General features: G+C 36.0%; 1 protein-coding gene across 1 annotated transcript in view; it reads right to left on the bottom strand.

Annotated features, from left to right (window-relative positions):
* The window catches only part of PIGK (phosphatidylinositol glycan anchor biosynthesis class K), a 141,922-nt gene that overhangs the window by 74,799 nt on the left and 42,870 nt on the right, over positions 1-24,253 (bottom strand). The window contains exons 4-6 of the mRNA XM_081305669.1: positions 5,275-5,410; positions 3,172-3,283; positions 47-143 (exon numbers count right to left, since the gene is read on the bottom strand). Of these exons, the coding sequence (XP_081161795.1) occupies positions 47-143; positions 3,172-3,283; positions 5,275-5,410 (345 nt within the window). The remainder of the gene's footprint in view (positions 1-46; positions 144-3,171; positions 3,284-5,274; positions 5,411-24,253) is intronic.

The raw sequence follows: 24,253 nt of genomic DNA, 5'->3' as shown, positions 1-24,253 counted from the left end.
ATTTAGGTATCAATTTATTTATGAAAAGAAGTCATTTTCTAATTACCGTCTTTTCTGCCACATTTGTTCAAAAGCATCTGCAAGTTCTATGTTGGTAATTTCTTCAGAATCTTGAAATTTCAAAAAACCATTTCCACCATGTCCTTGTAAGAGTCAAAAAGTCAAGCAGATATATTTTTTTAATTGCAAACTGCACACATCCAAACATGTACACTTACTTCATTTATTGCAAATTTTTAATATCACTTGTTTTATGCTCTAAAATATTTACTACAAAAACAAATAATTTTCTACCATATCAATTAAAAAGAGGATAATGATAGACTGTGTAAAAAATAGTAGAGACATATCTTCAAGAGTTTTTCTATTCAATTCCAGAAACCCATATTTATACTTTTCCACTGGCTCCATTACTACATCCAAAATTTATTCCAGACATAAAATTTTTTCAAATGCTATGCAAACATTTTTGATGAGGAAAGAGTTCAAGACACTAGCTAGTCCCATGATATGATTATACTATTCACAGTGTATATACTTAGAATGCTATTAATACTAGGAACTGCAGTTCTTACCTAGAAATTGACATTTTTACCATCACTGACAACAATCCCATAAGACTTGGCTAAAAGACTGTGACATTCAGTATGCATGAAAGAACCAGTCTGCCTAGATTCAAATCTAGCTGTGCCATTTACTATGTTATTTTAGGCAAATACTTTAATCTATGCCTCAGTTTCCTCAGCCATAAGTGAGAAACATACCAGCAAGATCACACCTAGTTTGCTTTTATAGTTCCTTTGTGCAGATTATTAAAATTGTACCTTCCACTGAAAAAACTACAGTAGTTTTATAGAAAAGACGGACTATTTTAGTGGCTTCCTCTGGATATTATGCATTCTTGTAAGGTTATAAGTGGTTAGTGATGCAGTGGGAATATTCTTCCCTCCTATTAGACACAACTCTGCAGCATGGCATGCAGTTTAATAAGTATAAACATACACTAAATTTCAACTCCCACTTAATCCCAAGCCATATGCTTGTGTGTAAAACCCTTATTACCATATACAGCAGCCCTGAATATTAGCACTTAAATCATCAAGCTGCTATGAGGATGAAATATATATGTGTGTGCGTGTGTGTGTATTGTTTTTTATATTTTTTATTTATATATAAATTTTACGTATGTAAAATTTAGGATATTACATAATGTATAGTAAGCCTTAATAACTATTAGCTATTATCTTTTTTTATCACATTATAATTATCAGCCTTTATATTCTCTTACAGAGGTTGGCAACTTTTTTCTATAAACTGTAAATGTTTTAGGATTATGAGCCATGTGGTCTCTGTCACAGCTACGGAACTCTGCTATTATAGGGTGAAAACAGTTGAGAAAAATATGTAAATGAATAGGTGAAACTGTGTCTCAATAAAAATTTTTTCCAAAATAGGCAGACATTCAGGGGTGATAATTTATCAAGCTGTATCTTAAACTATTGGAATGTCTTCTACACCATGAGTTTATTCTAAAAAAGAACCCACATAATTAGAAGAAAAATGTGTAAATCTTTTAACACATCAACTAATGCTAGGCTATAAAACTGTATTTCATTTTCTTTGCCAACAAAGCACATAATTTTCTTATAATTTTAAGATAAGATAAAATGAAAGATTTTGGACTTCATTAATTCTGTTGAGCTAATTTATAAAGTAAATAAACAGAATCTAAAAAGTGGTAAATAAATGCAACATGATAAAGAAAAGCCACTAAGCTAGGATCATTACCTACCCTGCCATATGACATCTAAGAAATCATTCTGTAGCTCTTTTACTATCAATTTAGTGAAAAGCTCTCTAAAATATTTATTGAATACCTTTTGATAACATTTACTGAATACTACTATAATATTCACATTTACTAAATACTACTATAAGATAGGTACTGATCATAAAAAGATGAAAAACATATAATTGATGATTATATCTTAGAATTCAAAATCAATAATTATTGGGACAAGAGATGTAAACTAGGGCTTTCTAGGCAACTGGAAACAAAAGTCACCTTAGACTCAGAAGGAAAATTCCTGAGCTAACACCAAAAAGATAAGCGATAGTCACGTAAGCAAAGTGGATTGAGAGGACATCATAAGCAAAGGCAACAGTTTAAGTAAATATCTGGAGGACAGAACAGCCAAGAGCTTATACTTAGAAAAAGTGTAAGAATTAAGACCAAAATTAAATAATATATAAAATCATAACATATTATTACATATAGTATTTAACTATTATATTATGGAGAACATTATGTCCAATAAAGTTCCTCAACATATAGTCAAAAGACTACTACATCTTACATTTCATAAGTATGTTCACAATGCAATTTCATGAACCCACACTCCAGAACAAAACTGAATAAGAATTTTAAGATAAGATCTAATGTCTACATTCAGTTAATCTTTATACTTTATACACACAAAATCTGAGATTCAATCAATAGGAAATCATTTTTAGTTTTAAGCAGAGGACAAATTTTCAATTTCTAGTAAACATTTTAGCAGGATGACTAACAGGAAAACAAAACTGAAAGAGAGATGCTTTAGCAGTATACAAAGTAAAAGGTAGTAAACTTTACCAAGGCAAGAGTAAAGAGCAAAAGGACAAGAAAACAGCAATAGCACAAAATGTTATAAAGGCTGAGTATTGCTGTTCCAAACTGTTAGAAACAGAAGTACTTCAGATTTCAGATTCTGAAATATTTGCTTCTACATAATTAGATATCTTTGGGATAAGATCCTTGTCTAAAATAAAATAAATTTTATGTTTTAAGTATACATTACACACATAGCCTGAAGGTAGTTCTATGCATTATTTTTAGTGTGCCTACTTTCTCATGTGAGGTCAGTGTGGAATTTTCTACTGGTGGCATTCACATTGATACTCAAAGTTTGATTTTGAAGCATTTCAGATCTCAGATTTTTTTATTATGAATGCTCAACTTATACCATTTTCAAATGTCATTTCAAATAGTTTTGTATCGTGAGAAGACAGAACTACATGACAAAAAACTATTTTAACCCCAAATCATTTAACGTGTTTAATGCCCATGAATTTCTCTTCAAAAAGAGTTTCAACATATTATACTAAGAAATCTCTAAATCCTAAAATTACCTGTCATATAAATAAGAATATTGCTTCTATCATCAGAAAGAAGTCGTTTTGACCGAGGAGTACTAGATGGGATCCTCCCAGTTAATACCCGCAAAAAATTTTCCACAGTTACCTTAAGAAGAGAGAGAGAGAGAGAGAGAGAGAGAGAGAGAGAGAGAGAGAGAGAGAGAGAAATCAGTTGAAATGGAAACTGAAAAAAAATACCTTGGAGAAAAAATAAGTTAAATCTCATTTAAAAATTTTAACTACTACACAAAGTATTGTCTTTAAAAATTATTCAAAAGCACTGATGTGGTGTCACATGCCTATAATCACATACCTATAATCTCAGCTACTCAAGAGGCTGAAGCAGGAGGATAATCAAGTTTGAGGCTAGCCTGGGCAACTTAGTGAGACCCTGTCTCAGGAAAAAAAAAAAAAAAAAAAAAAAGGAGTGGGGATATAACTCAGATGTAAAGCACCCCTGGATTCAATCTTTGTACTAAAAAAATAAAATAAAAAGTATTTACCCAAAAGCTTAAAAATTACTAGTCTGTCTGAATAGGTAATTCTTTGGAAAGACACAAAATATAAGAATTTAAAATAAGTACAGTTACATTATTGCAACTTATATGTACAACTACTTAGTCAATAACAAATAATGAAAAAAGTTCTATTAATCATCCCCCAAAATTATGTTTCATTAATTTTTGAATGAATTATGTAAACTTGGATTTTGTTAGGAGCATCTTTATGGGGGAAAGGGGGTGTTCCAGGGACTGAACTCAGAGGCACTTGACAGCTAAGCCATATCCCCAGCCCTATTTTGTATTTTATTTAGAGACAGGGTCTCACTGAGTTGCTTAGCTCCTCGCTTTTGCTGAGGCTGACTTTGAACTCATGATCCTCCTGCCTTAGCCTCCAGAGCCACTGGGATTACAGGCGTGAGCCACCACACCTAGAAGGATACAGGCATGAGCCACCACACCTAGAAGGAGCATCTGTAACATGCAAAAAATTAGTAACACTTTAAACCAGATTTCCCAACCTGGAATTTCTAGCCCTCTAGAATTCTTTGAGGGCATTATTTAAACCTCCAGAGGGTAAAATGTAAAAATCAAGAGCTAAGTCATATATTATGCATATATAACTTTAAAGAATAGAAAATCAATCCAGCTTTCTTGTGGGAATTTTCTCTACATCATGAGTGCATAAATGTGTATGAATATGTATGTATAAGACATTTAATCTATATTTTGCCCAAGAGACAGCAAAATATCAACTTTAATAGGACCTCTTGCTGACTAACAAGGAAGAAATATTTTTGGTCAATATTTTAAGGCATCTAAATAAATAAGTAAAAAGTCAAATATTCATATACATTTAATTCATTGAAAAATATTTTTAGTATCTACAAAGGACTACATAGGTACTTGCTAGGTACAAAGTATGTAGATTTAGGCTATGTCCTGGAGGAGTTCACAGCTTAGAAGACAGCTATGCTTCAGTAAAGATAAAGATACTGTGTCTTACTTTTGGTTAGCTGGTAAAAGAGGAAGAACTATCTAGGAGGACTTCAAAATTTAAACACTGTCATAATCTGTTAAATTTAAAAATTTCAAAGGAAGAAAATATAGTTAAAATAGCATTTTATACACATTTTACTTTTAATTATATATGCATAAAAACACTGGAAGCAAAATAAAAGTGGCTTACTCTCTAAGTAGTGGACATATGGTGTTTTGTTAGTCATTACAATTTTTCCACAATTAATATATTTATAAAAATACTAAACTTGAAATTGCTGAGCAAAGGTAAAACACAAGTAATAATATTTCCTGTGAAAGAGAAGTAATACATCAAACCTCACTAAAATGCTTTAATTAAAAGCCAATATGAAGTTTCCTATCTTAGAAATACATATGAAACATTCATACTTCAGTAGTTTTACTCATATTATTTCTTTAGTATGAACTACAGAGACAAATTACATGAAAGCTCAGCAAAAATTAGGTACTAAATTTAAAGAAAAAGAATAAGACAATTAATGGTATTCTCCTGCTGTCTCTAAGACATAAAAGTAATGACATCAGTTCAAATATTTTGCTGAATTAAACAATTTACCTCATAGCTTCTATAATCCACTTCCACATCATCTCCATACACATTTAGTTCCATATTCTTGTGACTAAACACTGTAGCTGGTTTGGGATTTCTAGGATTGCATGCCATATCATCAGCAAGCATCAGGACAATGTGACTAGGGGAAAAAAAAGTTTCAGTAAATATACTCTTTAAATAAAACCAAAATGTTAAACACAGACATTTTATTTATATCATATAGCAAGTATGTTCGTTCTTTTCCTCATTAAAACTAACTAAATTTCCAACTACATATTTAAAGAGGCCTTAATTATTTTTTTTCATATTCTTACATAGCATAAATTTTAAAGTAGAGAAATAGGGCAATTTAGCATGAACTTATGCACAGAACTTGAAGTTGCTAACTTAATTTTTTTCCCAAGGGTTTACTTTATGTCATATAGCCAAGGGAAGCTAAAGAAACTACACTGTCTTCCCCATTTTTTTTTTTTAATTTTAGTAACATTAGACATTCTCTAGACTTAAAGAGTTCACATTAAAACAATGATATTCCAAATAACTTAACTTTTAAATTCCCAAAGCATGCAATCCATCAGTATGTGGGATCAGTGTGGCATGAGAACACATTTCCACTCCTCCCTAATTCCAGCTACCATCATCTCTGCACTAGATGTTGGAATATCTCCCTACCTGGTCTCACCCTCTTTTAGTTCATTCTCCTGATAGGCTCCAGAGTGATCTTACTTAAATAAGCCAAAACTTTTCCATTTAAAACCTTCCCAGCTTTTCACATTATAATTAGAGTAAAACTGAAATCATTTACATGGTCTTAAAGGTTCATTTAATCTGGTTTCTGTCTTTAGCCCCTACCAGCCGTTATCACTAGATTCTTTCCACAACTGGGCTTTCTATACCAGAAATACGCCAAGTCTTTCTCACTTTAAGGGCTACTGACCAAACTTAAAGCTTCTTTCCAAACAGATATTCAAATCATTCCAATTAGCTAAGCTACTCATTTTGTTTGACTTTATATACAACATTTATGAATCTGAAATCCCCATCATCTCCCACCATCATTCCATTAGAACATAAGCTCTCAGAGGGACAGTACTCTATCCATCCTATTTACTACTGTCACACAGCCTTAGTAATAAAGCCTCTCATATAGTAGAAATTCAATAAATAATTTTAAGTAAATAAAACATTTTCATTTTTGCAAATCATTTCTTTAAGAGGAAATTTCAAAATACCTCTTACATATTTCTTATCTTGATCCTGTCATTAAAACTAGTGAACATGAATCAGGAAATTCTTTATTCTACCATATACTTGTGCTTCCAAAACATAAGGGAAAAATTAATGTGACATACATAATTAGTTTGGCAGGAGACAGCAAGAAGAAAATGTTCTGCTGCATATGTTCCAAATACATTAAAGTTCAAAATTGCAACATTGTGATTTTTTCTTGAAAATTGGCTAGATTTCAACTTTGAAATCATTCCAGTCCTGCCACATTCAAATATCAGATCTTCAGCTGTTACTGATTCATACTCCCAGAATGATGAAAGTTATTCCTCTTAAAATAGAAAATATATTTTCTTTTTTTATATCTTAAGATCATTAATTTACATTAAGTTGTTATCAATCCTATAATTTTTATTAAACAAGAATGAACTGATATACAAATGTCAATATTTAAATGAATACATTAAGGCCATGTCATTTGTTTATTGTTAATTTCACTCTATAAAACTAAATGATTATTTAATATCTATATATCAATATTAACCAAAAAGAAGTAATAATTTCGGCTTAAAATTATAAATTCAATCAACATTTTTCCTGCAGATAATTTTGAGCCTCAGGATAAGTACTATGACCCTTGATCAAACATAATATATCTTAAAAATCATCTTATCTGTAATAATGTGGGTAAATTAGAAAAAGTCAAGAAATGGAATGGATTCAAAAGGTTTAGAAGTCCAACCACATATTCTAGTTCACTGTTTATGAGATCTTAAAAATAAGTGCACAGAACTTTTTTACTGTAGAAAATAAAAATTCTTACTTGGTCTAAGTGCTAATTTTTCTCTATAATGGTACTTAACATATGCATGCAAGTAAGCTACTTAGGTTTGCTATACTTCTTATAAAACTACAGAATCAAGATAAAATTATGAATTAAAATCTAACAAAACTACCAAACTAGAAATACTCTTAAAAACAATAATCCTATTTGAAAGATGATATTATTTTTGCTAAAATGAAATGACTACTGTTATGTTTAAAAGAAGAGCTTCAGATCTGGTCTTACATTTAATTTAATTCTATATTTTGACATCAACATTACAAATATAATTCAATAACATAAGAAATACCTGTTCACAAAAGTACATTGTACAATACACAATTCAAAATTTCTAAGCCTCTGCTTACTGTTAAAGACAATCAGATCCTTATATTTAAGTAAGTTTTTGCCAATAAACATTCCTTGAATGCCAGGTATGAGATCTCACTGACTCCTTAAAATGTCTTTTTCACTTAACTATCAAAGTTAGCATCACAGCAATTATTTAAATCTGCACATAATGGGTATCAAATCCATCACTGCTAAAATCAAGACTAAAATAATTTACCTTAAAGACATACTTAGACATGCCTACAAATAACTAACAAGAAGTTGTCTTCTATCTTATTAAAACAAAATCCCCAAAATACAACCAATTCATACAAGAATACGATATTCTTTGGCAAGCCATATGTGATGACTCAACTCTCACACTTTATTCTTTTCAAGCCCCTGTAAAAACTTTTTCACACAACAAAGCATATGTAATGTGGCCTTCTCTCAACTCAAAATAAAAAAAAGTGAGCAACTATATGGCAAGTTAGTTATATAATAGTTATTTATATAAACAAAAGGTTTCCACATTTTTTAAATCGTACACTACCTATTGGTTAAAAATTTGTGAGGACACACTCATATATACTTATGTATAAGTTGTATGTATTTACTTATTAAATATAGAAGACTCATAAAGCATAACTTGTTTCTTTTCTGATAAAAACAAACATAAAGAAAACTATCAATGTGTTTTTCCTTACCATTTGTTGGTATCTACCCTTATCATACTTACAGATTTTTTTTAAAGATCATGATCGATATGAAAATAAAATTCTAAAACTTCTCTAAAAATAAGTTTAAAATCCCAATATGAAAAATATACAGAGAGGGGTGATCTAAAATAAATGCTTTTCCATCATTATGTTTGCCAAACATTGAATGAACAGGTAAATCCTGCATTGAAGATGCAAGGCCATTCTTTGACCTGCTTCCTTGAAAATCTTCCTTAACACAATCAGGAACCCAGGGATCAAATGAGTTAAAAAATAAATTCATTTGAATAAATGAACACTCTTTCACAGTTCTTGACCATAAGAGAATAAATTTTCAAAAAAAGCATAAATTTTCACTTAAAATAGACTGGTGTTACTTTAACAAAAAATTTTCACTGAATGAAATTTAAATAAATTACTATTTCAGTCAAAATGTTTTTAAATTCTTCCCTTAAAATTGTTTGACATTCTCTAGTCATGCTATTAATCAGATACTACTACGTATAGCATCTTTAGCTGCTGTAGCTAGGATTACTGGGCTCACCTTCATTAATATCAACATTCCAAGCTATAATAACAGCAGAAATTAAAGCAGCAGGAAATATGAGTGTCTTTAGGATCTCTGATGCCCTCTTTAAATCTGGCCCTCTAGGTTTCTGCCTTGTAGACGTTGCTTTTTTCACCTTTGACACAAATTATTTAGGATACTCAGCTTCTGCAGCAATGTCATGACTATTGGAACAAAAAAATTCAGCAAATCGAACCAATCAGTAGCTTGATAATAAGGTAATTTACTTTTAGGCTTTTCCTCTTCCATATCCTAAAGAATCTCCAAATTAATAATTCTTACCACCAATGTACAATGAAACTAATCATAAGAAATATGCTAGCCACCAATGCTAGACCATTTAAATTTTCTGAATTACTTTCAACTTGACAAATATCAATTAGCCTTCCCAGACTATATGATGCCAGATATCTGATAATTGTATTAAAAATGAAAACTCGAGGGGACCTAACATGGCGGCCAGTGAGGAGGCAGCACTTTTAATGCCTCCGCAGTAACGGGATCAGAGAGACCCATTAATACACCTACATGCGAAACTTCTAGCAAACTTCTAGCAATATTCCGCTGAAAGGAGACCTGCTGAGAATTAGTAAGTCTATTGGAGGGGTCAGTTTGTCCCAGAGGAGTGAATCTCCCCATCATGGAGCAGGGGCACAATCCCGCCGGCTGCCGCCAAACTGCCGCTGCCCACGCGTGGCAGCGAATTTACTAACGGCGACTGCCTGGCTGGCTCCGCCGACCTGGCTCTGTGAACTGCCTCTGGCGGTTGGCCCTGCAGACGACCACCCCCCCCCGTTCCGCTGCAGACGACGACCCCCACCCCCCAGCAGGGGCACAATCCTGCTGTCCACTGCTGAACTGCCGCTGCCCGCACTAGCAGCGAACTTGCAAGCAGCCGCTCCCTGCCTGGGCTCCCCGCCGGCCTGGCTCTGTGAACTGCCTCTGGCGGTTTGGCACTGCAAACAACCACCCCCCACCCACCCGCCAGTTCGGCGCTGCAAACGAGGACCCTGCGCTCCTGTGAACAACTCCTGCTGCCATGCTCTGCGAAAGGCCCCGCCCACAAGGCAAACGGCCCTGAACGCTCTGCTCTTCCCACAGTCCTGCCCGTACGGAGGAATCAGGAGTGGCAGGGACCATGGCACGGAACTCCCGGCCACCGCTCCCACCAGTGCTGACAACTGAGGTCTCTTGCACCAGCTTCCAGGGGCGTGGCTACCAGAGGGCAAACAAATTCGCTGGGGGTTCTTAGCCCCAACCTCTACAAACTTAGGGTCCGAGGGAATGGCAAACAGGGAGAGTGTGCCCAGGCGTTGATGAATACAGGGCTCCTGGGAGCAGCAGACCTGGCATGTAGCCACTATTGTGGTGAGCGTCACCAGTGAGCGGGGGCCTAGTTTTTCAAGGAAAAGTGGGGAAGTGACTAGACACAAGAGAAGGCCCTAGGCACTCAGGATTGGAGACCCGCCCAGTCCGGGAAGAAGAGCTGCTGCACAGTGACAGGCTCCCGCCTACTGAGAGGAGAAGCTTAGCCCGGTCGGCACAGCTCCACCTACTGGAAGAATAGTGAATCCAACTCTAAGACTGCATTTATTAATTTTTTTGTTTGTTTGTTGTTGTTTTTTAAAAAAAAATTTTTTAATTCATTTTATTTTATCTTTTAATTTTAATTCTCATTTTTATTATTACCATTATTTTTTTAATTCTTTTTAATTTTCTATTTTTTTCTCTTTCTTCTTTTCTTCTGTCTTTTCATTTCTTTTCAAATCTCTTATTCCCCCTTCCTTGACTTCTACCTGCTTACTCTCATTCTCTTTGGTGACTTCTTCCCTTCCCTGATAACACCTTTCCTCCCAAGCATCAAATAAATTTATATGAGTAAACAGTAACTCAGAGGTCAAACAGAACAAGAAGCAACATGAGCAGTATGAAAAAACAAGGAAGGAAAGGAGTACAAACAATGCAGGACAGCCTAAATATTCAGGAGGACCTAGAGTCATCAGAAAAATGGTCATATAAAGAACTCAAGGAACATCTTAGACAGATGGAATGGAACCTTAAAGAGGATACGAGACAGCAAATTCAGGCAGTGAAAGAACACATTGAGAATGAATTACATAGACAGATAAAAGAAGAAGTTAAGCATCTTTATCAGGAGATAGAGATTATAAAAAAGAATCAAACAATAATCTTAGAAATGAAGGAAATTATAAACCAAATTAAAATCTCAAATGAGAGTATCACTAATAGAGTGGAGCAAGTAGAAGCCAGAACGTCAGATAATGAAGACAAAATATATCACCTTGAAAAGAGTCTAGCCAACTCAGATAGGCTGGTTAAAAATCACGAGAAAAACATCCAAGAGTTATGGGATAACATAAAAAAACCAAACTTACGAGTCATCGGGATAGAAGAAGGTACAGAGATTCAAACCAAGGGAATGAGTAACCTACTAAATGAAATAATTACAGAAAACTTTCCAGAAATAAAAAAAGGAAACAGATATACAAATTGTAGATGCATACAGGACACCGAGCATACAAAATCACAGTAGACCAACGCCAAGACACACTGTTATGAAGTTATTCAATATACAGAACAAAGAGAAAATATTAAAAGCTACAAGAGAAAAGAGTCAGATTACATTCAGGGGTAAACCAATAAGGTTAACAACGGATTTTTCATCACAGATGCTGAAAGCAAGAAGATCCTGGAACAATGTATTTCAAACACTGAAAGACAATGGATGCCAACCAAGAATTCTGTACCCAGCAAAATTAAGCTTCAGGTACGACAACGAAATAAAAATATTTCACGATAAACAAAAGCTAAAAGGATTTGCAGCCAGAAAACCAGCATTGCAAAGCATCTTGAGCAAAACACTACACAAGGAAGAAATGAGAAACAATAACCAAAGCCAACAGTGGGAAGTACCTCAGTAAAGACAGACGGAGGGGGGGAAAGCTAATCATGCAGAAGCAAACTAAATTAAAAAAAGAGAGAGATAAATAATCAAACATGGCTGGAAGTACAAACCATATATCAATAGTAACTCTAAACGTTAATGGTTTCAACACTCCAATAAAGCGACATAGGCTGGTAACATGGATTAAAAAAACAAATCCAACAATATGCTGCCTCCAGGAGACACATCTGATTGGAAAAGAAATACACAGGCTGAAGGGGAGAGGTTGGGAAAAAATATACCATGCACATGGTCCTCGCAAGCAAGCAGGGGTGGCCATCCTCATATCGAATAAAATCGACTTCAAGACTAAGTTAATCCAAAGGGATAAGGAAGGACATTATATACTGTTAAAAGGAACCATTCAACAACAAGATATAACAATTATCAATATTTATGCACCAAATAATGGTGCTGCGAAGTTCATAAAACAAATTCTCCTCAGGTTCAAGAATCAAATAGACCACAACACAATAATTATGGGTGACTTCAACACACCTCTCTCACCACTGGACAGATCCTCCAAACAAAAGTTGAATACAAAGGCACATCAAAAAAATTGTGCACCATGATCAAGTAGGATTCATCCCTGGGATGCAAGGATGGTTCAATATACAGAAATCAATAAATGTTATTCACCACATCAATAGACTTAAAGATAAGAACCATATGATCATCTCAGTAGACGCAGAAAAAGCATTCGACAAAGTACAGCATCCCTTTATGTTCAAAACATTAGAAAAACTAGGGATAACAGGAACCTACCTTGACATTGTGAAAGCTATCTATGCTAAACCTCAGGCTAGCATCATTCTGAATGGAGAAAAATTGAAGGCATTCCCTCTAAAATCTGGAACAAGACAGGGATGCCCTCTATCACCACTTCTATTCAATATAGTTCTCGAAACACTGGCCAGAGCAATTAGACAAACGAAAGAAATTAAAGGCATAAAAATTGGAAAAGAGGAACTTAAATTATCACTATTTGCGGATGACATGATTCTATACCTAGAAGACCCAAAAGGGTCTACAAAAAAACTACTAGAACTAATAAATGAATTCAGCAAAGTGGCAGGATATAAAATCAACATAAATCAAAGGCATTTCTGTATATCAGCGACAAAACTTCTGAATTGGAAATGAGGAAAAACACCCCATTCACAATATCCTCAAAAAAAAATAAAATACTTGGGAATCAACCTAACAAAAGAGGTGAAAGATTTACACAATGAAAACTACAGAACCCTAAAGAGAGAAGTAGAAGAAGATCTTAGAAGATGGAAAAATATTCCCTGTTCATGGATAGGCAGAACTAACATCATCAAAATGGCGATATTACCAAAAGTTCTCTATAGGTTTAATGCAATGCCAATCAAAATCCCAATGGCATTGCTTGTAGAAATAGATAAAGCAATCATGAAATTCATATGGAAAAATAAAAGACCCAGAATAGCAAAAGCAATTCTAAGCAGGAAGTGTGAATCAGGCGGTATAGCGATACCAGATTTCAAACTATATTACAGAGCAATAGTAACAAAAACAGCATGGTACGGGTACCAAAAGAGGCAGGTGGACCAATGGTACAGAATAGAGGATACAGAGACTAATCCACAAAGTTATAACTATCTTATATTTGATAAAGGGGCTAAAAGCATGCAATGGAGGAAGGAGAGCATCTTCAACAAATGGTGTTGGGAAAACTGGAAATCCATATGCAACAAAATGAAACTGAATCCCCTCCTCTTACCATGCACAAAGGTTAACTCAAAATGGATCAAGGACCTTGATATCAAATCAGAGACTCTGTGTCTGATAGAAGAAAAAGTTGGCTCTGATCTACATATTGTGGGGTCGGGCTCCAAATTCCTTAATAGGACACCCATAGGACAAGAGTTAATAGCAAGAATCAACAAATGGGACTTACTTAAACTAAAAAGATTTTTCACAGCAAAAGAAACAATAAGAGAGGTAAATAGGGAGCCTACATCATGAGAACAAATTTTTACTCCTCACACTTCAGATAGAGCCCTAATATCCAGAGTATACAAAGAACTCAAAAAATTAGACAATAAGACAACAAATAACCCAATCAACAAATGGTCTAAGGATCTGAACAGACACTTCTCAGAGGAGGACATACAATCAATCAACAAGTACATGAAAAAATGCTCACCATCTCTGTCAGAGAAATGCAAATCAAAACCACCCTAAGATACCATCTCACTCCAGTAAGATTGGCAGCCACTATGAAGTCAAACAACAACAAGTGCTGGCGAGGATGTGGAGAAAAAGGTACTCTTCTACATTGCTGGTGGGACTGCAAATTGGTGCGGCCAATTTGGAAAGCAGTATGGAGATTCCTGGGAAAGCTGGGAATAGAACCACCATTTGACCCAGCTATTGCCCTTCTCGGACTATTCCCTGAAGACCTTAAAAGAGCGTACTACAGGGATACTGCCACGTCGATATTCACAGCAGCACAATTCACAATAGCCAGACTGTGGAACCAACCCAGATGCCCTTCAATGGATGAATGGATTAAAAAAATGTGGCATCTATACACCATGGAGTATTACACAGCACTAAAAAATGACAAAATCATGGAATTCGCAGGGAAATTTATGGCACTAGAGCAGATTATGCTTATGAAGCTAGCCAATCCCTAAAAAACAAATACCAAATGTCTTCTTTGATATAACGAGAGCAACGAAGAATAGAGAAGGGAGGAAGAGCAGGAAGAAAAGATTAACATTAAGCAGAGACATGAGGTGGGAAGGAAAGGGAGAGAAAAAGGTAATTGCATGGAAAATGGAGAGAGAAATGGAGAGAGACCCTTACTGTTATACAAAATTACATATAAGAGGTTGTAAGGGGAATTGGAAAATAAACAAGGAGAGAAATGAATTACAGTAGATGGGATAGAAAGAGAAGATGGGAGGGGAGGGGAGGGGGGATAGTAGAGGATAGGAAAGGTAGCAGAATACAACAGTTACTAATATCGCATTATGTAAAAATGTGGATGTGTAACCGATGTGATTTTGCAATCTGTATTTGGGGTAAAAATGGGAGTTCGTAACTCACTTTTAGCTAATGCATGAAATATGATGTGTCAAGAGCTTTGTAAGGTTTTGAACAACCAATAAAAAAATAAATAAATAAAAATAAAAAATAAAAATAAAAATAAAAACTCAGTCAGGCACAGTCGTATATGCCTATAATCCCAGGGATTTGGGAGGATAAGGCAGGAGGATTTCAAGTTCAAAAGCAGTTTTTAAAGTTCAAGAGCAGCTTCAGACACTTAGTGAGGCCCTAAGCAACTTTAGTGAGACTATATCTAAATAAAAAATAAAAAGGGCTGGAGATGTGGCTCAGTGGTAAAGTGCCTCTGGGTCCAATCCCTACTATCAAAAATTTAAAAAATAAAAACTCAACCACACTGCAGCCATGTTATCTATCATACTGACAAATTATATGAGGCTCATATAATTAAATTCATATGTCGTTTAGTATAATAGCTAATATCTAAAAAATAGGTAACATTTATCAAGCACTTGATATATCTCAAGCAATATACTAATAAACACATTATATATATTATCTCATATTATGCCTATGAGAAATGTATTATCACTTCTGTTTTACAGGTTATCAAACTGGTTAAGTAGCATGCCCCAGGTCACAGTTATCAAGTTAATGGAGTCTGAATTCAATCCCAGATTTGTTTAATATGAATGTTTCCTTTTAACAAGTCTAAAGTACCCTGAAACTATATGAATTGGCATTTAAAAAGATTTAATGTGTATTTTATCTCATACTGATAATTTAATTGTCTCAGATGATTAAGTTAGATACATGAACTCATTATCACTGTTCAATATTTATGGCACATATCTAGAATAAAGTAGGCCCTTGAAATTCTAAATGTAATTATCCAGAGACCTTAGCAAACTCTCAAATCAAAGAATAGCGGCACTAAAGCATGTAACTCCTCCTATAAGTGTAACAAGACATAATGAAAAATTTCAGTGCCTCCTTAAATGTGAAAATCAGAGAACAGAACTTCCAAGAGATGCAGAAGCTAATATTCTCGTCTGTCTCCAATCATTTTGCCAAAGCCATCTTTTCTACAGAAAGAAATAAGGGATACAGGTTGCTCCTGGCCCTGCTCTCATTAGATCTTTTCAGTCACCAAGCCTACCACTTGGTCACAGTCACAACCATCTCTACCAGTAGCTTCTACCCTCATATAATTAAATTCATAATTAAGTCTTCACTGCTTCATCTCTACCTCCAAATGCTCCTGCAATATTTACCACTCTTCCTTGATTGCAGGAAAGAGCAAGTAGCACAGACACCCTTATCCTTTCCTCTTGGGTTTAAGATCAGTATTATGTAGAGAAATTCTCATCCGTCTGTTTTACATTGCTTAACTCCTAACTAGGTTAATGACTTACTCGAGCACACCAGCTTTAAGATTTGGAATTCAAATCTGCACATTACATTACCAAAATTATAAATTACCATATTTCTTGAATATTTTGGATGGTTCACAGAAATAATCAAAATAAGGAATGTTGTATTCATGAATGTCATTGATCTAGCATAACCTATATTTTGCCAAAATGTACAGAATGGAATTTTTAAAATCTGAGTAAAAAAATCCAACAATGCTTAAAGAATGAGCAACACTAATGTTTTAGTCAGCTTTTTTGCTGCTGTGATTTAATAAGACTCCACCAGAACAACTGCAGAGAAGGAAAAGTTTATTTGGGAGCTCATGATTTCCACAGTCTTAATCTATAGACAGCAGGCTCCATTCCTCAAGGCTCAAGGTGAGGCAGAACATCAAGGCAGAATAATGTGTAGCAGAGGGAAGCAGGTCACATGATGATCAGAAAGCAGAGACAGATCTCTACTTGCCAGATAAAAATATAAGCCCCAAAGCCATGCCCCAGTGCCCTATCTCCTCCAGCCACGCCCCACCTCTTTAGGCCATGCCCCACCTGCCTTCAGCTATCACCCAATTAATTCCATCAGGTGATTAATTCACTGATTGGGTTAAAGCTCTTATAACCCAATCATATTTTCTCTAAACCTTCTTACATTATCTCAAACATGAGCTTTTGGGGGATTCTACATATCCAAACTATAACAGTCCACCCCTGACTCAGAAAAGCTCACTCATCTGACAATGCAAAATATATTCAGTCCATTCCCAAGAGTCCCCATAGTCTCAACTATGAGATTGCTTAAAGTTCCAGGTCTAAAGTCTTCTCTGAGGCTCAAAGCAATCTCACACCGTGTGCTCCTGTAACATTAGAGCAAATTTACAAGTATCCAATATATAATATTACAGAGTCAACATTTCTTTTCAGAAAAATAGGGCATAGAAAGAAGGGATAGGACCAAAGCAAGAATGTAATCCATGCCGCAGTCTGGCTGGGCACAATTCAGGAGCCACTTGTCAAAAGAAACAAACTTTATTTTTAGAACTACAAACGCCAAACAAAACAGCTCCTCAGGAAAAACCCCTCAGAGCCCAACTGCCACCACCGGCTTCCCACAAGCCTCTCACCCCCACACAAACCTCACCACCTCCCACAATCCTCCTGTTCTTCAGGCCGATTGGCTGGGTTGCGTGGGCGGAGCCAAAGAAGTCCCCCAATGAGCAGCTCCGTGGAGGAGCCAATCAGCTAGATGTTGCTGGGGCCGCTGTGAGCCAATCATCAGCTGGCAGTCTGAAGGGCAGGGAAACAGCCCAATGAACATCACCGCAGAGGAGCCAATCAGCTAGATGTTGCTGGGGCTGCTGTGAGCCAATCATCAGCCGGCAGTCTGAAGGGCAGGGAAACAGCCCAATGAACATCACCGCAGAGGAGCCAATCAGCTAGATGTTGCTGGGGCCGCTGTGAGCCAATCATCAGCTGGCAGCTGGTTGCTGGCAGCTGGAAGTTTGCTGGGGCCCCTTTGGCTGTGGCTCTCAACATCTCCCCCTCTCTGTTTAAACAACAAGCATGTGGCTTGGGGACCGTGCCTGCCTTAGGTTGTCCAATACTACATATGGTCCTTACCCGTCTTCGGATGAGCTGACCTCAGGGCGTCAGCCTCCTGTCTTAGGTTGGTACCATTGTAATTGGATCTTACCCGTCATCGAATACCGGTCCAGTATACAGCCACACCTGTGGAGAGGTCTTTGTCATGACAAGCAGAAGGGAGGAAGATACACCAAGCCAATTGACGGCTCTTGTTGGAAAAATTGTACAACCGATGACATCATCAGTAAAAATACTCCAACACTACCACAAGTCGCTGCACCAACAGATAGTTCACAATGCATAGTCTAGGCAAGTCTAGACAAGTTCTGCAAGTTCTGCACATAGTTTAGGCAAGTTCTGCAAGCAGTTCAGTGATGGCTATTGCAGAAGCTGTAGATTAGTTTTATCTTTGTCTTCACCGGCACTGGGATGAAGATAGGAATTCTGGCAATAATGGCTAAAGAAAAAATTATGTAACATTCCAGAAGGCACTAAAAGAAAACAATTTTCTTAACAATTTACATTGTCTTCACTGGCACTGGGATGAAGATAGGAATTCTGGCAATAATGGCTAAAGAAAAAATTATGTAACATTCCAGAAGGCACTAAAAGAAAACAATTTTCTTAACAATTTACATTATCTTGAAGAGAATTATTAAATATAATGAAAAGGTAAGGTGAGAATTATTAAATATAATGAAAAGGAAAGGTGAAAGTAAACAAACAGATCTGTTAATCTCCTTTCTTGTTTACATATTAAAACAATTCTTAATAGTTATTTACCCAATTTAAATTAAACCATTTTAATCACGTGAATAAAAAAAAAATATTTGGATCCATTTTTTCATGAGCGCTCATCATATATGATATATGGACATACATACATTCAAACATATAACACAAAACACAAGTGTGCACACATAATATAATACATATAACACATAACATAATAGTAAAGGCCTTATAACTTTTTACAGGTGAAATCTCCATTGCAATGTTTAAAAACTCTATAGTCAAAAAAAAAAAAAAATAGAACTGATCAGCAAAACATTAACTTAGGTCTGTATGAGCTCAAAAACCAAAATAGAACTTCATGATATGGGAAGAGGCAATAATAAAATAGATATTGAAAAAAGCATCCTGGTTCTGTCGCAGATGTAAGGATAGCTAAATTGGAGTTTTGGATATCAGCTGTTATGGATTTGAGCCAAATCATCTTCTTTTTGGTCTGTAGAAATCGCTTTAGTTAATCTCTCTGGAATCCAAATCGGCTGCTGTTTTCCCTGTGGAAATACACAAATAGGCCCCCGACTCCAGACAATCACTGGGTCAGGACTTTAGTTAATCTCTCCGGAATCCAAATCGGCTGCTGTTCTTCCTGTGGAAACACACAAACAGACCCCCGACTCCAGACAATTACTGGGTCAGGACCTTTCCATTGTCCTGTTAGAATATCTTTCCAAAGTACCTTGGGCTTATGTACATTTTTTGGACACATATGCCTTTCTGCAGCACTAAGTCCTGATGAATCCAAATTTAAAAAGTTTAGAGTAAAAAGGGTTATTTTAAGTTTATCTTTGGGGAATATATACCCCTTCCCAATTCCGTGTTTTTGCTTTAATAAGTACATTTTAATAGTTTGATGAGCTCTTTCAACTATGCCTTGTCCCTGTGGATTGTATGGGATTCCTGTTATATGAGTAATGCCAAATGATGAGCAAAATTGTTTAAAAGAGCTAGAAGTATAACCAGGGGCATTATCTGTTTTTAACTGTTTTGGAATGCCCACAGTGGCAAAATTTTGTAAGCAATGAGCTATAACATCTTTAGTTTTTTCTCCGGCATGAAGGGAGCCCATCAAAAATCCAGAAGAAGTATCAACTGTAACATGCAAATATTTTAATTTTCCAAATTCTGGCAAATGTGTGACGTCCATCTGCCAAATATGGTTAGGTATCAATCCTCTAGGATTGACTCCAAGATTAACTTGTGGTAAAAAGGTCACACAATTTTGACATTGTTTTATTATTTGTCTAGCTTGTTCCTTAGTTATTTTAAAACGCTTTTGTAAAGTATTAGCATTGACATGGAACCTTTTATGAAAATTTATAGCTTCTTCTAGTGTAGAGAAAATATGTATGTCATGTGTAGTTTTATCTGCTAAATCATTGCCCAAACTAAGGGCTCCAGGCAATCCTGTATGTGCCCTGATATGTCCTATAAAGAATGGATCTTTTCTGTCCCAGATTAAACTTTGTATAGTGGAAAACAAAGAGAAAACAGTAGAAGAAGGGGAAATCCTACCAGCATCTTCAAGGGATACTATAGCATTAACTATATACTGACTATCAGAAAATAAATTAAATACAGAATCTTTAAACATCACAAAAGCTTGTAATACTGCATTAAGCTCTACCTTTTGAGCTGATTGTTTGGGTACTAAAAATGTAAAAGTTTGATCAGGTGTAACTATTGCTGCTGTACCATTATTTGACCCATCAGTGAATATATTTGGAGCATTCATGATAGGTGTTTTTCTTGTCATTTTTGGAAAAATTACAGGATGCAATGACCAAAAAGACAATAAAGGATTAGATGGTAAGTGGTTATCAAATGAAACATTAGATTTGCACATGATTATTGCCCAAGTATTTAACTCATTAGCTAATTCATCAATTTGATTCATAGTATATGGAGTAATAATTTTATTGGGAGAAATTCCAAATACTCCCTTTGCTGTTTTTATTCCTTTGAGTATTAATTGTCCTACAGCCTCAGGATACCTAGTAAGAATAGTGTTAGGAGAATAAGATAAATGTATCCATAATAATGGACCTTCTTGCCAAAATACCCCTGTAGGAATATTTTTTGTTGGTAGTACAATAAATAATAAAGGCAAACTTATATCAATTCTATCCAAATGCATATTTTCCATATATGTTTCAATGATTTTTAATGCTTTTCTTGCTTCAGGCGTTAACATTCGGGGTGAATTTGGATCTGATGGACCTTTTAAGATATCAAATAAAGGTCCCAATTCTCCTGTTGGAATACCTAGATAAGGCCTTATCCAATTTATGTCTCCTAATAACTTTTGAAAGTCATTAAGTGATTTGAGTTGATCTACTCGTATTTGAATTTTTGGTGGACGGACCATGGTTGAGGATAATAGAACTCCTAAATAATTAATTGGAAAATTTAATTGTACTTTATCTATTGCTATCTCTAGATTATAATTTTTTAATAAATTTTTAAGTGTGGCATAACATTCTAGCAATGTGTTTTTAGCTTTGTGTGCTAATAATACATCATCCATATAGTGAAATATTTGTAGTTCAGGATTTTGATTTCTAAGTGGCTGGATTACTTTGTTAACATAAATTTGACACATAGTTGGGCTGTTAGCCATCCCTTGAGGGAGTACTTTCCATTCATATCTCTGATCAGGACCTTCATGATTTAGTGCAGGGATAGTAAATGCAAAACGTGGACTATCCTCAGGATGAATTGGAATTGAAAAAAAACAATCTTTAATATCTATAACTAAAACATACCAAGTTTTTGGCAAAGCAGACAATTGAGGAATCCCCGATTGAGCAGGTCCCATAATGACCATTTCATTATTAATGGCTCTTAAGTCTTGCAGTAATCTCCATTTACCAGATTTCTTTTTGATGACAAAAATGGGAGTATTATGGGGAGATACAGAAGGTTGTATATGTCCTTCCGCTAATTGTTGTTTGACCAGATCATGGGCTACTTGTATCTTTTCTTTAGTCAAGGGCCACTGAGGAACCCATACTGGTCTTTCTGATTTCCATGTAATTTTTATTGTCTCAGTGGCCCTTTGTGAAAATCCAACCCATGTCTGTCTGTTCCTTGATCTATTTGTATTGGTGCTGCTATACCTTGTTCTTGTTTTTCTAATCTTTTTCCTTTCCTAAAACCTTGTCTAGCCATAATAGTGGGTGCATTTTGATTGATGTTATTTGTTAATGTCAAACCTAATTGATCTAAGACATCTCGTCCCCATAAATTTACGGGAAGATGATCCAATACATATGGCTGTATAGTTCCTTCACATCCTTCAGGATCCTTCCAATCTAATACCATCGCGCTTCTATCGGGATTAGTCACCACTCCTAGGCCTCGAAGCGTTTGAGTGGCTTGTTGTAATGGCCAATGTTTTGGCCATTCTTGACGAGAGATGATGCTAAGGTCTGCGCCTGTATCCAGTAGCCCATTAAATTCATGTCCTTGAATATTTAGTTTTAGCATGGGGCGAGAATCTAAATTTAAAGAAAGCATAGCCCAATCTATACCTGTGGAGCCTAATCCCTTGGAACCTCTTTCTACAGCATGACTGGAAAATTTATCATGTAGGCTTGGTATTATTAGTAACTGTGCTATTCTATCTCCTGGTGAAATTACTGATATACCCTTTGGAGAACTGGCTATAATTTTTATTTCACCTTCATAATCGGGATCAATTACCCCAGGACTTATCCAAAGTCCTTTTAGAGTAGAAGAGCTGCGTCCCAATAATAAGCCTACTGTTCCTTTGGGAAGAGGTCCTTTTACCCCTGTGGGAATGATTTGAACTCCCATCTCTGGAGTTAGTACTGATCTGGTGGAGGCGCAGATGTCCAACCCTGCGCTCCCTCTGGTTTGTCTGATGAGGGATCTGATGGACAGTGTGTCCTGGGCACTACCCTGATGGGGTTGCTGGGTTCCTCCAGTGCTCCGTATATTTGTGGTTTGGGGCCCCGGAGCATTGGGGCCCCCTGTCCATTTTTTGGCAACGGAGCCCGATGCCTTTGTCCACGATATTGTGGATAAACACCTTGTCCTTGTTCGTTTTTTGATGGAGTACCCTCTATGGTGGTTTGAGAATGGTATTCATTAGCCCAATGTAATGGAGTACCCTCTATGGTGGTTTGAGAACGGCATTCATTAGCCCAATGTCTCCCTCTACGGCATCGTGGGCAAATACCCGGTATTCTACTCCTTTGATACCTAGTTTTGTTAAACCCTCCTCCTATGGGGCAATTCCTTTTAAAATGTCCTGTCTGTTGACAATTGTAACATGTTCTTGGCCTGGTATATAAAGCCTGTTTTACTGCAGCTGCCACAATTTGCCCTTGTTCATTAATGTCTCTGGCATCTAAAGCCTGTTTTACTGCAGCTGCCATGACTTGCTCTTGTTCATTAATGTCTCTACATAATTTAATATATGTGTTTAAATCTTCCTGTTTCCATGGTCTAATGATATCTCTGCACCAACGATTCGCTTGGTCATAAGCCAGTTGTTTTATTAATGGCATTGCTTGTTCAGTATTCCCAAAAATTCTGGTAGCTGTTTGAATAAGCCTATCTACAAATTCAGCGTAAGGTTCATTAGCTCCTTGTATTATCTTAGATAATTGACCTTGTAAACCTCCATGTCCTTGTAAAGTCTTCCATGCCTTAACTGCATCTACAGCAATTTGTGAGTATACGCCAGGATCATATGCAATTTGTTGCTGCGGATCCTCATAAGGTCCCTTTCCTAACAACATATCTAGATTTCTCTGAGAATAACCAGCTGCTGCATTTCGCCTAGCCGTCTCCTTGCAAAATTCCTCATTGGCAACCTTCCATAACAGGTATTGTCCTCCATTTAGCACAGCTTTACACATATTAGCCCAATCCGCTGGCGTCATGTTCAAGTTGTTAATGGATTCGACCAAGCTTACAGTGAAGGGTGCTTGAGGACCATAGGTTGTTACAGCCTCTTTTAGCTCCTTCACTGTTTTGAAATTTAAACCCTGGTAAATTCGCTGCCCTCCTACCTCAAATACAGGGCATACTTGAGATCCTGTCTGAGGATCCCAACTATCAACTGCGGGGGTTGGGAGTCTCCTAGCATATGGAGGTGGTGCTGTTGATTGGACACTTATGTCCTCTGGTGATAGAATGCTGTTAGTAGCAGTCTCCTGTAGAGGTGGTGCTGATGGTTGGACACTTACACTCTCTGATAGAAAGGTGTTATTAGCAGTCTCCTGTTGTAACTTTTCCCCTGATGGCTTTTTCTGCTCTAAACTTCCTTCCTCTGTCTCACTAGCTCGAAAGACCTTCTCTTTTACTTGAATCTTTTCCTCTTTCTGACTAATTTGAGAGACCTTCTCTTTTACTTGAATCAATATGTCTTCTCCTTCCTCTACCTTTGTCTGAATTGAAGGCTTTGGACTAAGCAAACCAGATACCAACGCCCACAATGTCAATGTGCCAACTGGCAGAGTCCCTGGGTTGTTCTTTTCTATTCTTTTTAAATCT

This window comes from Spermophilus citellus, assembly GCF_964194105.1.
Source record: "Spermophilus citellus genome assembly, chromosome: 9".
Classification (NCBI taxonomy): domain Eukaryota; kingdom Metazoa; phylum Chordata; class Mammalia; order Rodentia; family Sciuridae; genus Spermophilus; species Spermophilus citellus.
Note: the sequence above shows the minus strand (reverse complement) of the source record. Positions and strands in the feature narration are given on the sequence as shown.